The 14,214-nt window shown below is 37.9% G+C and overlaps 1 protein-coding gene across 1 annotated transcript in view; it reads right to left on the bottom strand.

Moving 5' to 3' along the window:
- Positions 1 to 9,046, bottom strand: part of SYNE1 (spectrin repeat containing nuclear envelope protein 1) — a 285,161-nt gene extending 276,115 nt beyond the window's left edge. Inside the window, exon 1 of the mRNA XM_069010651.1 lies at positions 8,863 to 9,046. Coding sequence (XP_068866752.1) covers positions 8,863 to 8,926 — 64 coding nt within the window. The 5' untranslated portion in view covers positions 8,927 to 9,046. The remainder of the gene's footprint in view (positions 1 to 8,862) is intronic.
- Positions 9,047 to 14,214: the final 5,168 nt, after the last annotated feature.

Genomic DNA, 14,214 nt, shown 5'->3' with positions numbered 1-14,214 from the left:
GCTTATCCTGAAACATCAAGCTGCTTTTCTGCTAGCTCCCTAACAGTTCTGATATTGAATTAAAGTAATCACCGAGAACTTGAAATCATCAGGATCTCTTTCAAAGTACAGGATGGAGGTCAGTTTTTAATATTAGTCCCAGTTTCTTTACACCCCTTCTTCAAAGAACATTGTACATGGAGCGGCCCCAGTTTAAAGTCTACTAACGAATGAGAATAACAAAACTTACACCTCAAAATACTAGCAAACAGAATTTGAATTTTAAAAATAGCTGTGCAATTAAGCAGTGAGTTATAACTTCTTGTACAATGTAACACTATCTTTCAAACATTTCTTTTTAGTTTATCATGGGGACATAAATTCCAAGGAGCCAGAGAAGGGGGTTTTGGTGGGTTTTCTTTCTTTGTTTCTAGACTATTGGATTCTTAATAAGTCGTTGACACTTCCCTCATAAAGCTCTTTCTCATCTTGGGTGAAAGACAGAACAAGTAGCCTGTTTTCTTGCACCCAGTAATACACTATTCACTTGGATACATACAACTGCCAACTAAAAAACCTCAGTGTGAGTCTAAAATTAGAACTCAGTGATATGAGTCACAAGGAGAAGCTTTGTGACAGTAACGAGGATATTTTTAAGCAAATGGAGTCTAAAGTGCAAAATAAAAATGGCATTCTATAATAAAGTCTGTGGAATAAATTGCGAATAATTGTTAGGTGTTATTTTTCATCTATGCGTCTTTTTCTACCTGCAAGTATATTCTCTGAAGTATATTATCATCCTGATAAATACAGATGGTGAAGCTTCTGATTTCTACAAATGGGCAAAACATGATTACAGCAAAACTGTAAAAAAAAGGAGAACTTTCTCATTGAAATATTTTGCCTTTATGTTACAGAAGTCTCTACATCTGTACAGAAGCAAGATCAGTAGTAGTTCTTCTACAAAACTATTTTAATCCCCTATTAATTAGTAACAAGGGACAAGAGGCATGTCCTTCTGCATTTTTCAGTTCTTCTAGTATTAAAAAACAACAGATGTGACATTTCAAAAGGGAGGGTTATTTATGGTGATGACAATAAGCTATGTTCAAATTTAGCAACACACCAAAATATACTGTAGGAAGGTACTATAGCACAGCTCTGAGAAGATAAAGTTTAATTTTTCAAGCCCGCAGTGTATATAAAAGAGATAGGAAATCACAGAACAGAAAATCGATAAATTGTCTGACCTGCATTAAAAAACATGTTATCAAAATATTTTGAAGATATTCTGCTTCCTCATATTCCCAACTCAAAGCTATTACTAAAATAACTGTCTAGCAGCCTGTCAGAATAGAGGGGGCACTCTCAAAAATAAACACTGCAATATTTTCCTTCTCAAAATCTTTATCTTCGCTAAACCATCAAAATTGACACATAATTGTCCCTATTTAGACTTCTTGAAATATCTCTCTTTTCACACCAGTAACAAATATGGCAGATGTTATTTTGCAGCAAAATCTTAACTGAGAACAGTTTTTGAGCCTCAGATAACACTTTATCAAAACCAGAATTAAACAGCTGCAGTGTGGATGCCTACATACAAACTTGTCAAACCATAGTGAGCAGCATGGAGCTGCTGAAGACAGGTTCATGTAAAACACAACTTGCCTGAGATGTTTTGGATATCCACTATATTTAAGACACAGCATTTTTAACCACCGTCTATAAAACTGCCCAAGGACAATTTGCATTTTGCCTCCTACATTTTGTGTAACGAATCCTGTCAGTGTTTTAATAGCAGCATAGGAGAAGAATTTCAATTTTTGAACTGTGTTTCTTCACATCCAAATGAAGCAATCTCAGTGTGAGACACTACCGTGTCAGCCATTTTCTACCCTAAATATATACTTTATCCCAGATGAAAATTGGAAAAATATGTTGATTTTTTCTTAAAGAGCAACTCAAATGCAAATATATACATATATATCTATATCTCTATATATCTATATATCTATATATATCTATGCAATTTATATTACCTGTGTGATTTTTAGTGCTTTGTGTCCTGGTTGACTAACCAAGTGGAAAGAGGAGCACAGATTAGTTTACCAACCTGTGGAAACTGTACTGTGATCATCAAAAGTGAAAGCAAGAAAAAAAAAGTAAGTAGGAGTAATGTTGATTTACATTGTTAGCTTTTTGGTCAAAAGCAGTAGAAAAAGTGTAAGCAATGAGACTGCAATATTAACTTCAAAAATTTTTTCTAGAAATGTATTTTAAATCACTAACTTGGAATTTGTTAATGATGAAAAACTACCTGAAAATAAAAACATTCTAAAATACATTCTGCATTTCACATACTGCCCCAGGACTGTGTTCTCATGGAAGTGAACACAAATTGAAAGCTAACTGCAGTTTAAAAAAAAAAAAAAAGGCAGCACATGTTTTCTTCCACTGAGATACTTATTGCACCATATGTCAAAACAGCCTAACTATATGACAAAACATTCTAATATAACATGATATTTAAATTCAGTTCATACTTTAGTAATCTGTACTATTAGTGAAGTGTTTTGACCACATTTCACCCATGTTTCTGCAATACCTACAGGTAGTTCAGAACTTCTCCTTCCCAGCAATACATCAGATTATTACTATCACATACTTGAGTCAAAAAAAACCTGAAGTGGATTGTCACTGGACTTGTTTGCATATACATAAACCAAAATTAAATACTTCTAAAAATGCTGATTTTACAGCATGCCTTAGTAACTTTCCTTATCAAATGTTAACTAATATTTAACTTGAATATCCCTAGATTATCCTCTCACATGTTTTTGTTGCAGCAGATGAAAACACATGATCTCTTTCATCTTTGTTTTTCCCTTTAATGATCATCTTTGCAGCTATGATGGCGAGTTTTTTGCAGCCATCTTAAGCTTAACACATAAACCCTATTATTTCAGCATTTTTTTCTGAAATAGTATTAAGTTAAATTTCCCACACTGAAAAAATAATAAAAAAGAGATTGAAATCCTGCTTGACTTCCTCTTGTCAGGTAACATGTGGGCTGTAATGGTATTCAGATTCCCAATTCATCACTTAGATTTACTTGACCTTCAGATCATAGTCTATACCAGTCAATAGAGTCAAAAGTATTTATTTTCCCTTATCACACTGCCAGTGAGTAATAAATTGCCTTAGATGCAAGATTTTCTCACCTGATAGACTAATAGTTTACACTGGCATCTTCTGTAATTCAAGACAAATCCAAGAAAGATGCAGGAATCAAAATGGAACATTTTAGATAGTGAAAGACAGCAAGGAAAAGGCATCAGCACAACTACATGGAACCTGTATACACAAGCAAACTGGATAGAAGGAAACCTTGACCAGAGCAGTGTTTGTAATATGGGGATAATAAAAGTCAATTGTGCAAAGATGTGCAGCATGCCGTTCCTGATCAAGCACACCTTTTCAATTTTGCTGACATTTACGAATGTGATCTTGCACTTTGGTTTTGCCAACAATAAAATGGTAAATGGCACTGAAGGGGAGACACTGCCTTTTTCCCAGGAGCTCCCTTGGCCTCTACAAACCAATTCTCAGCTGGTTCAGGTCTATGGTAAGAAGAGGAAGAGTACTGGTGAAAACAAAGCTTGGAACGTGCATGCAGTGAAGCAAGGTATTTTCAGCAGCAGGTATCTGTTAAATTGCCTCAGCTTAATGTTAAACTGTGGCTCTTGGCACTGTTGACTTAGAGAGAAAAACAAAGGAAAACACCAATGAAGGTACACATTAACAAAGTGCCTATTAGCTGAACAGAAAAAAAATGTACTGTTTAGTTAATAGCTGCTGGTATGGAAGAGAAATGCTAGGCCGTAAAAGCAAGGAAAAGAAGAGCCAAAACTTCTGTGGGAGAGGACAAGGGGAAGGATGGAAGGAAGGACAGTCCAGAAGAAAAACCAACCCACAACATTCAGTGAATAATGCTGATGTAAGGAAGGCATAAAACTACAGATGATACTCAGTTGTAGGTAATTTTACATAAAACAAGCACTGGGCTTGAAGCTAATTTGACCGGCCTGTACTGAAGCTTTACTGGAGTGCATGAGTGTTACTAGAATGATGTCTCCTTGAAGGTGGATCTTCAAGCATGACCATATTGCTTGCTTTCCCACCTTAGCTTTTACTACATCATGAAGTGTCTCTACAGTGAGTTTAAAAAACCCCAAAATACCCACAATCTAGTGTGTTTAAGAGCCTAATAAGAACAGTGGTGCAATCCAGAACAAATGGAAGATAGAATTTTTTATGCTTCCATATCATTTGTAGTGGTTTTTTTTAAGACAAAAGAGTTATTGCCTTGTAACACTATATAAATTGTTGAACTTTGTACACTCTAGAACTGGTTTTACTGCATGGGGTTAAAAAGGATTAACAGTCTCAAAATACCAGCTATACCACAGCAAACTAATTTGGGTGGCATATATGTTTAGATTGTAGTGCACACCGAATTTTTGGTGATCCACTGCAGGAAAGGAAAAAAGCATCCTGTTTGACTAAATGGACCACCCAATAATAAACACAATGACACTCAGAAAAGTCTTCATGCAGCACAGACTACTAAATTAGAAACTGAAAGGAAAAAACATGGAGGGGGAGAAAAGTGGGAATTAGAAAAGCCTGCAGTAATAGTATGCTACAGTGACTGTTAAACATCACCTTACAAGCCAGTAAAAGCAAGCCAGCCTACAGGAACAACAAGGTCCCGAGGAATGGGACAGGACAAATGGGACATTTCTTTTTTTTCCCTTTTGTTTTCTTCAGAAGAGCATGAGCATGACTGCAGTTTGCCTGTAACAGTGCATACTAATGGAAAAGATTGCATTTCATGATGGCAAGGATTGCAAATTCATAAGAAGTTTACTATCTTGTCTTCTAGCACTCCTTGCTTTGATATTTGTAGCTACCAAAAATGCTTTAAGAACCTTTATATACAGTTACAATGCCAATGAAACTTGCACTTCCTGTGGGCTAAGGAGCAGTGCCTTTGGCCAACTGGCTTTAATTCCCAGAATAATCCAAGAGAGTCCCAGGAATGTAACTCATATTGATGGTGTACACCAGTTCTGCTCAGGTTTTATGGGTGCTTTTATAATACGAACAACTAGGAAGCATAAGGTACTGTACAAAACCTAGAACTAGCAAGAAATAAATAGCACAAAGGCAATTATATGGAGGGATGTCACCGGTTCATTCTGTAGTAGCATGAGATTGGGTTCCACACGCTTAAATTCAGCAATGAAAATATCAGGTGTTGTCTCTGTACTCTCTTGTCTCTCTCTGCAGCAATGAGGAGAGAGAGGCACTTTCAGAAGATTAATTACACCCTTCTGAAACATCTGCCTTAGGTTGCATTAGCTCCTGTGGCAGTCACGACACCCTGCCAGTCCCCTGAGCCAGGCAGGATGGACCTGGAAGCCCATGAGCACCAAGCAGGGCAAGGCTCCTTGGAACAAGCACTGAGGGAAGGATAAGCAGCAAGCAGAAAGAAACCAGTGGAAATATCCTACATGCAATGCAACTAAGGGCATGTGTCTAGCAAAAGAGTGAGATAGAGGATATGATTTCTGAGGATTTAAAGTGGTAAGGCCATTTTTTTCAGCAGTCTTTGCCTATTATACATGTTATAAAATTCCCAGAATTAAAATATAAAAGGAAAGAGTTTGATTTTTTGCTGAAAAGACTCACTGTTATTAATCAAAATTCAAGTGACAAGGGATCATACTCCTGGAGAGGCATGGCTCTCTCCCTTGAGTTCAGACTGAGCTATAATGAATAGCACTATGCCTCAATTTTTATTAGGATCACAGGGATGATTAAGTTAGAGATGGTAAATCTTGTCCTCAGTGCTCACTGCTCTCCTGTGCCCTTCCTAGCCTAGACTAAAGGAGTAGATCCTCCATTCTTCTGAGAAGAGAGAGCTATACTGCAACATGCCATCGCCTGGGCCCCATGGGATCAGACGGGTTCTATGTACACTTGCACACAAACCCACAGCCCAGCACACTGCACATCTTTATGGCTGGCTGTCCCAGGTGGATTTCTGAGCCAGTGATACACAGTGTTATTCAAAAACTCTGCATATGTACAGAGTGTATTGCAAGTGTCGTAATTACCAAAGGGAAGTGACTGGAAATATTCATATTAAAAAACCCAAACAAAGAAACAAACAAAAAAAACCAAACAACACAGAATCAACTTTGTTGCTCTCTGACAGATTTTAGGAGACCATATATAGTTGCATTCATTAAAAGTATGTACAGCAGATACTTCAAAACTGAGGTTGAGAATGCCAGTGAAGAGTGGCATTTTTCTGGTATGTCCTACGCTCTCCCACCACAAACACTCACTGGAAACCCGTGAGGCAAATATGAGAACAATGTGGAGGAGGGAGCATAGCTTGCTTTACCTCTCAATGCTGACAAATTTCCAGCACTGACATCTTGCAGCACTGTCTAAACAGTATCCCACAAGAAGATACTGTGAAGAAGCTTCTGCCTCATCTTGCAGCCAGGTACAAAAACAGGTGTTGTAAAGCACAACTGCTGCTCAGCACTGAGGATCCCCCAAACCATTGCCATTCCTGTTACACCTTGAATGCTGTCAATTCCACTCTCGGCTTGAGCTGTGCACCCAGCTCTGCATTGATTCTGGGCTGCCATGCAAACATGCCAAGCAATATCTCTGTGCTCCTATGCCCATCTACTCCTATTTCAGCTGAGTATAATTTCTGAAAGGTAGAGCAACCTTAATACTCAAGGGCTTAGGCAGTCGCAGTGCAGACTGCCTGCTCATCCATAATGCAGAACTACAGACTAAAAAAAGATTTAGGCTCCAAGCACTCTAGCTTTGGCACAGGTGATTTATTGAAATAGTGCATCTGCAGCAAAACTCACATCCCATCAATACTAAACTGAGCTGATTTCATCTGCGAAACAAAGAATCCAGTTACAGGTATGACTTCAAATTAACATGCAATGCCAGATTTCCATTTAGTTCAAACATATTCTTCTAAAATGCCTTCACTTCAGAATTCATGTAATTTTTTTGCTTAATTGCCAAAAATAAAATAATATTAAAAACATTATATCAGACTGAACTATGTATCAGATTTCAGCAGAGCCAAATATATAAAAATGAAGAAAAAGTGTCAAAAACCCCAAAATGCAAATAAACAGAACTGCCATTTTGTCAGCAGCAGCTTTACAGATGTTTAGAAAGCTAGCACGTAACAGTCTGATAATTAATGATCCCCACACTTTGTATATACCTTCTGTAGCATCCTCCTTATACATTGCTTCAGAGTACCAGCCTGGATGATCCTCCCTGAACACAGCTCAGCTCCATGATGCTTTCCTTTGCAATGTGTCTCCATAACCTTTGAGTACCTCTGCCATTTCTCTCACGCATTTCTTCATATTCCTCAGAAGGTCTCACAGTTTCATAATTATTTCATATCTTGCTTCAAGTCCCTCAATATTTTTTTTTTCTGGAATACCAACTAAGAACATAAGCTCATACAAATATATAATATCCTGTGATACACACACACAATGTCCTAAGACCCCTGCCTGTTCTGTGGGCAAGGCTGCCTCACCGTGCCCTTGCACAGTCTCATTCAAATCTACCTGAAATGCCTTAGTCTAATTATTAAACCATAAATCCTCTGAGCATGAAGTATTTGCTCACTCTATGTTTGTGGGCACTTTGAACAGCCATTGTCCGAGATTGTGGCCTAAGAATTAGCAGACATAAAAATATCATGGGAACATATAGTAAATGTACAAAAGGCTGAGGAAAATCAAGCAGAACCCTTTCAGAATTGATGAAGAGCTATAGGACAGACTCCTCCATTTATCTGCTGTGGCTACATGGATATCATTAACACTAGTTGTAGCTGGTGGCTGGGAAGCTAAGTTCAGATATCCTGAACTGAAAGACAATAAATGGAAGGAAAAGCCACGAGCAGATTAAGCTTCCAGATTTAGAGGGTGCAGAAGGGGGTATCAAAGGTTCTGTGCATAAAAGCTTTTGTTAAGTCAGTGGAAACTGGTCTGTAGAGGAAAGTAGAAGGCCAGGGATTTATGATCAAGTTCAAAAGTTAATGGGAGTGAAATCTACAGTTGCACTGACAGTTTGTTTTGAGTCAAAATCATCATTTGAACAAAAAACATTTCAAATGCAAGCTTTCAGCAGCATCATTTAGGTGTATAACTTCTAAAAAAGACAATAAATTTATTTATTAATGCTATATTATAGGAACATAAAACAATAATGAATACTCAATGAATATTGCAAAGACATCCTGTGATGTGTTATCTAAAAGGTCATCAACTTGAGGACTAATAATAAGCTCACTGAGCTGTGAATTCTTCAACACTTAACAATATAATCAAGCACTGTTCTCATTGCTAAAATAATAAATATTAGTTTATCAGTATAAAAGATCTACCAGTTGACTTTGTAGTTGAGAAAAGGATGGATATAATTTCTATTCTCTTTTTTATGAGAAAACTGATGCACACATCAGGTAACGTGGGAGAAACAGAACCAAAGTCTCATAATCTTCAGTTCAGTGTACTCTCCCATGGAGCCACGTTCATGCCAACTGCTTTTAAACACCACTGTTAATGCTATGCCAAAGAACTCATATAACCATAGCCCTTTAGATATACTAGAAGTACTTTCCAGTGATAAGTTTAAAAAAGTTACTAAACTTCAGAAACTCTGTTCTGACTGTTCAGTATAGTAGAAAATAGGAACCACCATTTATAAGGGCATGGCAGAGAGCACCAGCCCCAATCAGTCACTTACCTTGAAGCCGTTGCATGACATTGGCAATGTCTCTAGATCTTGACACCAGTCGGGATGAAGCCATGATCTCCTTGCAGCAAGTCCACTTCCCCTAACAGAATTCTCCCTCCAAGCCGTGGAGCTCAGTGAGATGAGGATTTTGAATGGCTTCCTTTTAGTGTTCAACCCTTGGCCGTGGCAGAGCATCCCTGGGGCAGTCAGACACCTCCAGTCCAATGCTGGCCCCCATGGGGCTGGGGCAAAGCAGTGGCAAACAACCTCAGTGCCTGAGAAAGAAAGTGTCAAAGTTTAGAGGAAACTTTTACCAGCTCTAAAAACCTGAAAAATCTGAGTCTTAATAGCAGTCTTAACATTTTAAGGGTTTATGTTTTGCCCATAGTGTACACCCCAGCCAGAGACATAATTAATGCTGAAAGCTTGCTTGGCAATCATCAAGCAGAATGAAGCTGCAAAAACAAATCATTAAACACAATTGGCAACACACCAGACATCAGTGCCTTCCTGAGGATGCCTGTTGATGTTGTTTTAGAAATAATAATAATAATAATAACGTTACACTTATTAAAAGTAATACTGTAATACTTTTTAACATAGAGACTATTAAGCATAAAAGAAAAACAAAACCACTTGTAAAAACTTAAAAACTGCACAACTCTCCTTCTATTTCATCATGGTAGGAAGGAGCATGTAACAGAAACTCATTGGTCAGGATAACTCCTAACTCCACTGGACAATGGATCAACTCCGAAATATTGAGATTACTATATTTCAATATTAAATAAATTTGTATTTATATTCTTTTTTTAGTGTATCATGATGTTGTATTTTGTGTCATTTAACATCAAAAGCTGTGAACTAGAACTGCTATATGAACATAACACTTTTGCATCTATAATAAAATCGATGTGACTATAAATCTGATCTAAAAATAATCTAATTAGATTCTTCAGATAATGCTATCAATAACATCTTATCTTCTGAGGAACAAGTACATGTTCTGTATGTATGCAGTGATTTCCCTGATAAAACATAACTGAGCATATAGACACCAAGAATAATTGGATTCATACCATACACACTGGGTGCACCCCAAATTCAAGATGATATGCAGCTGATCAATATCACAAATGTGAGTGGGTTTATTGGTGTTGTGCATGTTCCTCTTTTCTGGCCCCAAGGTCTGTCAGAGAATAGAGTTCTCCATTACCAGGCAGACAAGCCTTCAGGCTGCACAGCTTCAGGCGTGATGAACCACCCCAAAGGAGCTGTGTCAACAAATAACGGTGGCCAGAGGAAATTACATTTCAACATTTCCTTTTCTAACCCTTCAAACCTTGCCTGACCGAACGTATGTCCTGCTTTCCCTCTTACTGATGTTTTTATTGCATGTTTACCTTGTATTTTGGATACCTAAATGCTGCGCAGGTCAGCAGCCCCAAGCTGGCTTTAAATCAGTGGAGCTGAGGGAAGCACACCTCTGATGGACCACAGTGCAGAACAGATTGCAAAGTCCACCCACATCTTTGGGCTGTGCTCCTGCATGACATGGCCACCGTGGTACTGACACCCCCTCCAGACACATTGCTGCTATTTTTACATATGTCTACACTTTACATGGTACCTGGATGCTCATATCCCCACTCTCTTTCCACGTGAGTCTGCTCTCTACTTCAAAGGACTCCTCCCCTCCCTAGCCCTTCCCACCTTTCAGGCTTTGCCCCACACACTTCTTGGGGTGCAAAGAGACTCTGCATATCAGTCACCACTTCCCAAGCATGGAAAGGCACCCTGGCAGGAACTTCACACCTGTGTCAATCAGGCACCACCATCACACCTCTCAGCCACAACACTGGCTGGGGCTGATGGTACCCCAGTGTTGCTAAATCCCTGCAGAGAGCATCAGCAACAGCACACCAAATAGCACCTGACTGGGTGGATGGGGAGCAAGAGGAGGTTTTCTGTTGCTTGCACTCACATATGACAGCTTGGTGAACTTCGCTTCCTCTGCAATATTTAAATGAAACATCAGCTTGCCTAACTTCATCCAAACCCGAAATATTTGTAAAACAGTGGGTTAAATTTAGCCTTGTTTCTGCAGCAGTGGCATTGCTAACGTTTCAAGCAGTACTGTAAGATGGGTACAGCCACTTTTAGTAGCAAGCTGCTAGACTAATTTGTGGGCAGGGATAAGGGGTATTAAAAATGCTCCATCTGATTGGGTTTTTGGCTAACAGCAGTAACAATATCAGAACACCAGGTCACTTACACTGTGACAGAGCTGGCGTAAATCAGCTGTACATGAGCAGATTTAGAGGAGCTGTGGAACATGCTGATCCAAGTCCAAGTTAAAAGAGTCTGGGAAAGTGTTATGAAGATGTATGTTCAATATACTCATACAGCAGGCTGAGTCACTGTGCAGCGATAAATGGCAGACTTGCAATTAATAATTTATTTAGCTGATATTAAATAATATGCTGCATAAGAAGAATGTGCATTTCTAAATATGGCTCCTCATTCAAAAGCTCCTTTGCAAGCAGTGAGAATTAACTCATTTAAAGATAACATTAAGGTAGTACAGGTAGGAAAGAAAGATTCTTGTGTGCCCAGTCAGCTCCACAGGCAGAAAACCACAGCTCAGAGCACAGCAAAACATCAGCAGAATAGATGAAACAAAGCTTCATGCACCCTTCTCACCTGTCTTCAGCCAACACCTAAAGTTCCACAGAACAAAAAATCCTATGCAGACAGTCAGGTATTTGACGTAATGCAGAACAGGAGTTTTTCATGACTTCTACAAATACTTAAAAGTCATCAACAAAACATTTTTTTTCCCTGTTGAAAGATTACATTTTTCAGATTTTTAAGCAATAAAATCTTCATTAAATATTTACATAGCTTTTATACAAAATATTTTTAATAAAAGGAATAACTTTTTAATTTCAGTATCAGACACAAAGATGTGTCTTCAGATGGATGTTTCCAAAGTACACAGGTTTTCAAAAAAGTGCATGGCTTAAATCTTAAGTCTTAGCCTGAAATAAACCTGAAGCTAAACCTGAATATGAGCTATTCCCTGTTTTAGCATTCAACAAGTGATTATTCAATATTTAAAATTATTCTCTTTTTTTTGGTCTGAACATACATGAGATCAACACACAAAAGTGAAACAGAATGGTTTTGCATATAAATTAGGTAAATCTTTTATTACATTTGCCACTTATCTGGATTTAATGGATAAAGTTGCACAAACACCATTTTCTTGTATTAATATCCAGTACTCTGGGTTTAGATGAAAAGAAGAAACGTGAACAACTCTCATATAAGAGCCATTAGGCTTTATTAAATTTCAGTTTACAATTATCTGGATTATTTTGTTTCTCTCTTCAAACACCAGGAAATTGAGATGTCTGTCCTATGGAAGAGATAAGAAAAACACTACATCTATTGTGGGTTAACTTTTCTGGGTCTAATCTTTCTCATTGTGCTCAGGAGCACTTTGAATTAAAAAATATATTTTCCTTTTATTGGTAACACTAGAATACCATTGGCAAGACCACGTTGTAATTTATCTTTTCTTTCTTAAAATTTACATATTAAAGGAAAACACACCTGCCTGTCAGCAGTGTGGTTCCAAAAAAAAACATAGAAACATCTGCTAGGTGCAGACAACATATACAATGTGCAACAAGGGCTGAAGATAAACCTGACCAAAAACAGGTAAACAATTCTCAGACTGTACTTCATGTTGCCACACACTGCAGATTCCAGATGACCCCACCAGTGGTTCTTCCAACCTTAACCACTCTGTGATTCCCAGTACACTGGGTTGATGCCATATATATTGGCGAGGAGAAGAAGCTACTGATGTGAAAGCATGGTTTTACCTGAAAATACAGTTTTAGACTTCTATAAACTCCCATTATAGCACCAGAATTGGTAAAGAAACTCCAGATAAACAAGGAAAAACACAAATAGTAAACAAAGATATTGAGGAGAGCAAGAAATAGGGGCAGGAAGTGAAAGGACTGTTTCTAATCTGGGACATTTCAAAAAGAGATATTTGAGAGGACAATAAACAGAGTAATAAATTCAAGGAAGTCCTGCAGTTAGAAGACATTTACAAATCAAATGTTACACAGATATAAGAAATACAGTGGAATAACTAAAATAAGTATAGCACATGAACTGAACAGAATCTCTGGATCAGGAATAGGCTATAGTGCTGGGATGCTATCATATACTAACAAAGAGGCAGACTTCCCTGGTAAGCAAGAGCTGCACAGAACTGATCAAGGGGAAAAAAATCGAGGAAAAGAATTTCCAAGCATAGTTTATTGCTGTAGTGCTGGAAGTCCACTTTGATCCACAGACTCTGTTTCTGAAACATAAGAGGTCTTGGAAATGCTGCCAGGTTGATAGACACTACTGGAACAGATGCAATTCTATGAGACAGCAGTGAGCCTCCTGCCAGTCAGGAATAAGTGACTCACAGAAAGACAGGAACCAGAATTTTCTGGACGTGCTAACTGCATTTTTAAACAGCAAATAGTCAGAAAAGCAGCTGTTTTAAGTTGGGTCTTAGTTGCTAGTGGGAATAAAATGCTAATCAATAGAAAATAGCTCCAGCTAAGGAAGTGATTGATGTTGTCCAAAATATTATAAGAATAATCCAAAGCATGTAAGCAGGTCAGGGGATGATCTAAAAACACAGTGCTTAAAAAATAAATAAAAAGGGAAATCAGCAGAGAAGTCAACTAGACTGAAAAGCACACTGCCTCCACTGTGAAGCAGGCTGGGGTTTTCTTTCAATCCAAAGTCTAGTAGCTGTACACCTTTTTAGAACAGAATAAAATTGCTCTGGATCTAATTGGAAAAGCCACCATGCAGAAACAAAGCATGAGAAGTGAAGAGTACTGCCATAGTGTGTGCTGTCTACAGGGATGAAGAGAGACGTGCTGAAAGACCATCTGAGAAATAAAGACAGCAAGCAAAAGGTTTTTAGCCAGATAAGTAAAAAGAAAATAGAAAATAAGATAAAGAGGAGTTTAATTTGCCTCAATTATTATTATTACACTGATTTTTCCACTGAAGACATTTCTGATAGAAAAAGGCATGACAAAAAATGGAAGCAGCACCCTCTTAAATAAACTCAAAGTTAAAAGTGGAAAAGCTCAATAAAATTCATTCCAGGGTATTGATGACTGGTCGATTACAACTTGAGAATCCATTTGTAAATTTATTTAAATAAATATGTCAAGTTGTACTTGATGCCTACTGGATATATAAAATTAGGAGCTGGGATGAAGAAGTGGGGTATAGCAATCCAACATGTTTCTTACATTATCCTCAGAG

This window comes from Aphelocoma coerulescens, chromosome 3, assembly GCF_041296385.1.
Source record: "Aphelocoma coerulescens isolate FSJ_1873_10779 chromosome 3, UR_Acoe_1.0, whole genome shotgun sequence".
NCBI classification, from domain to species: Eukaryota; Metazoa; Chordata; class Aves; order Passeriformes; family Corvidae; genus Aphelocoma; species Aphelocoma coerulescens.
This window is presented reverse-complemented; position numbering and strand designations above follow the sequence as displayed.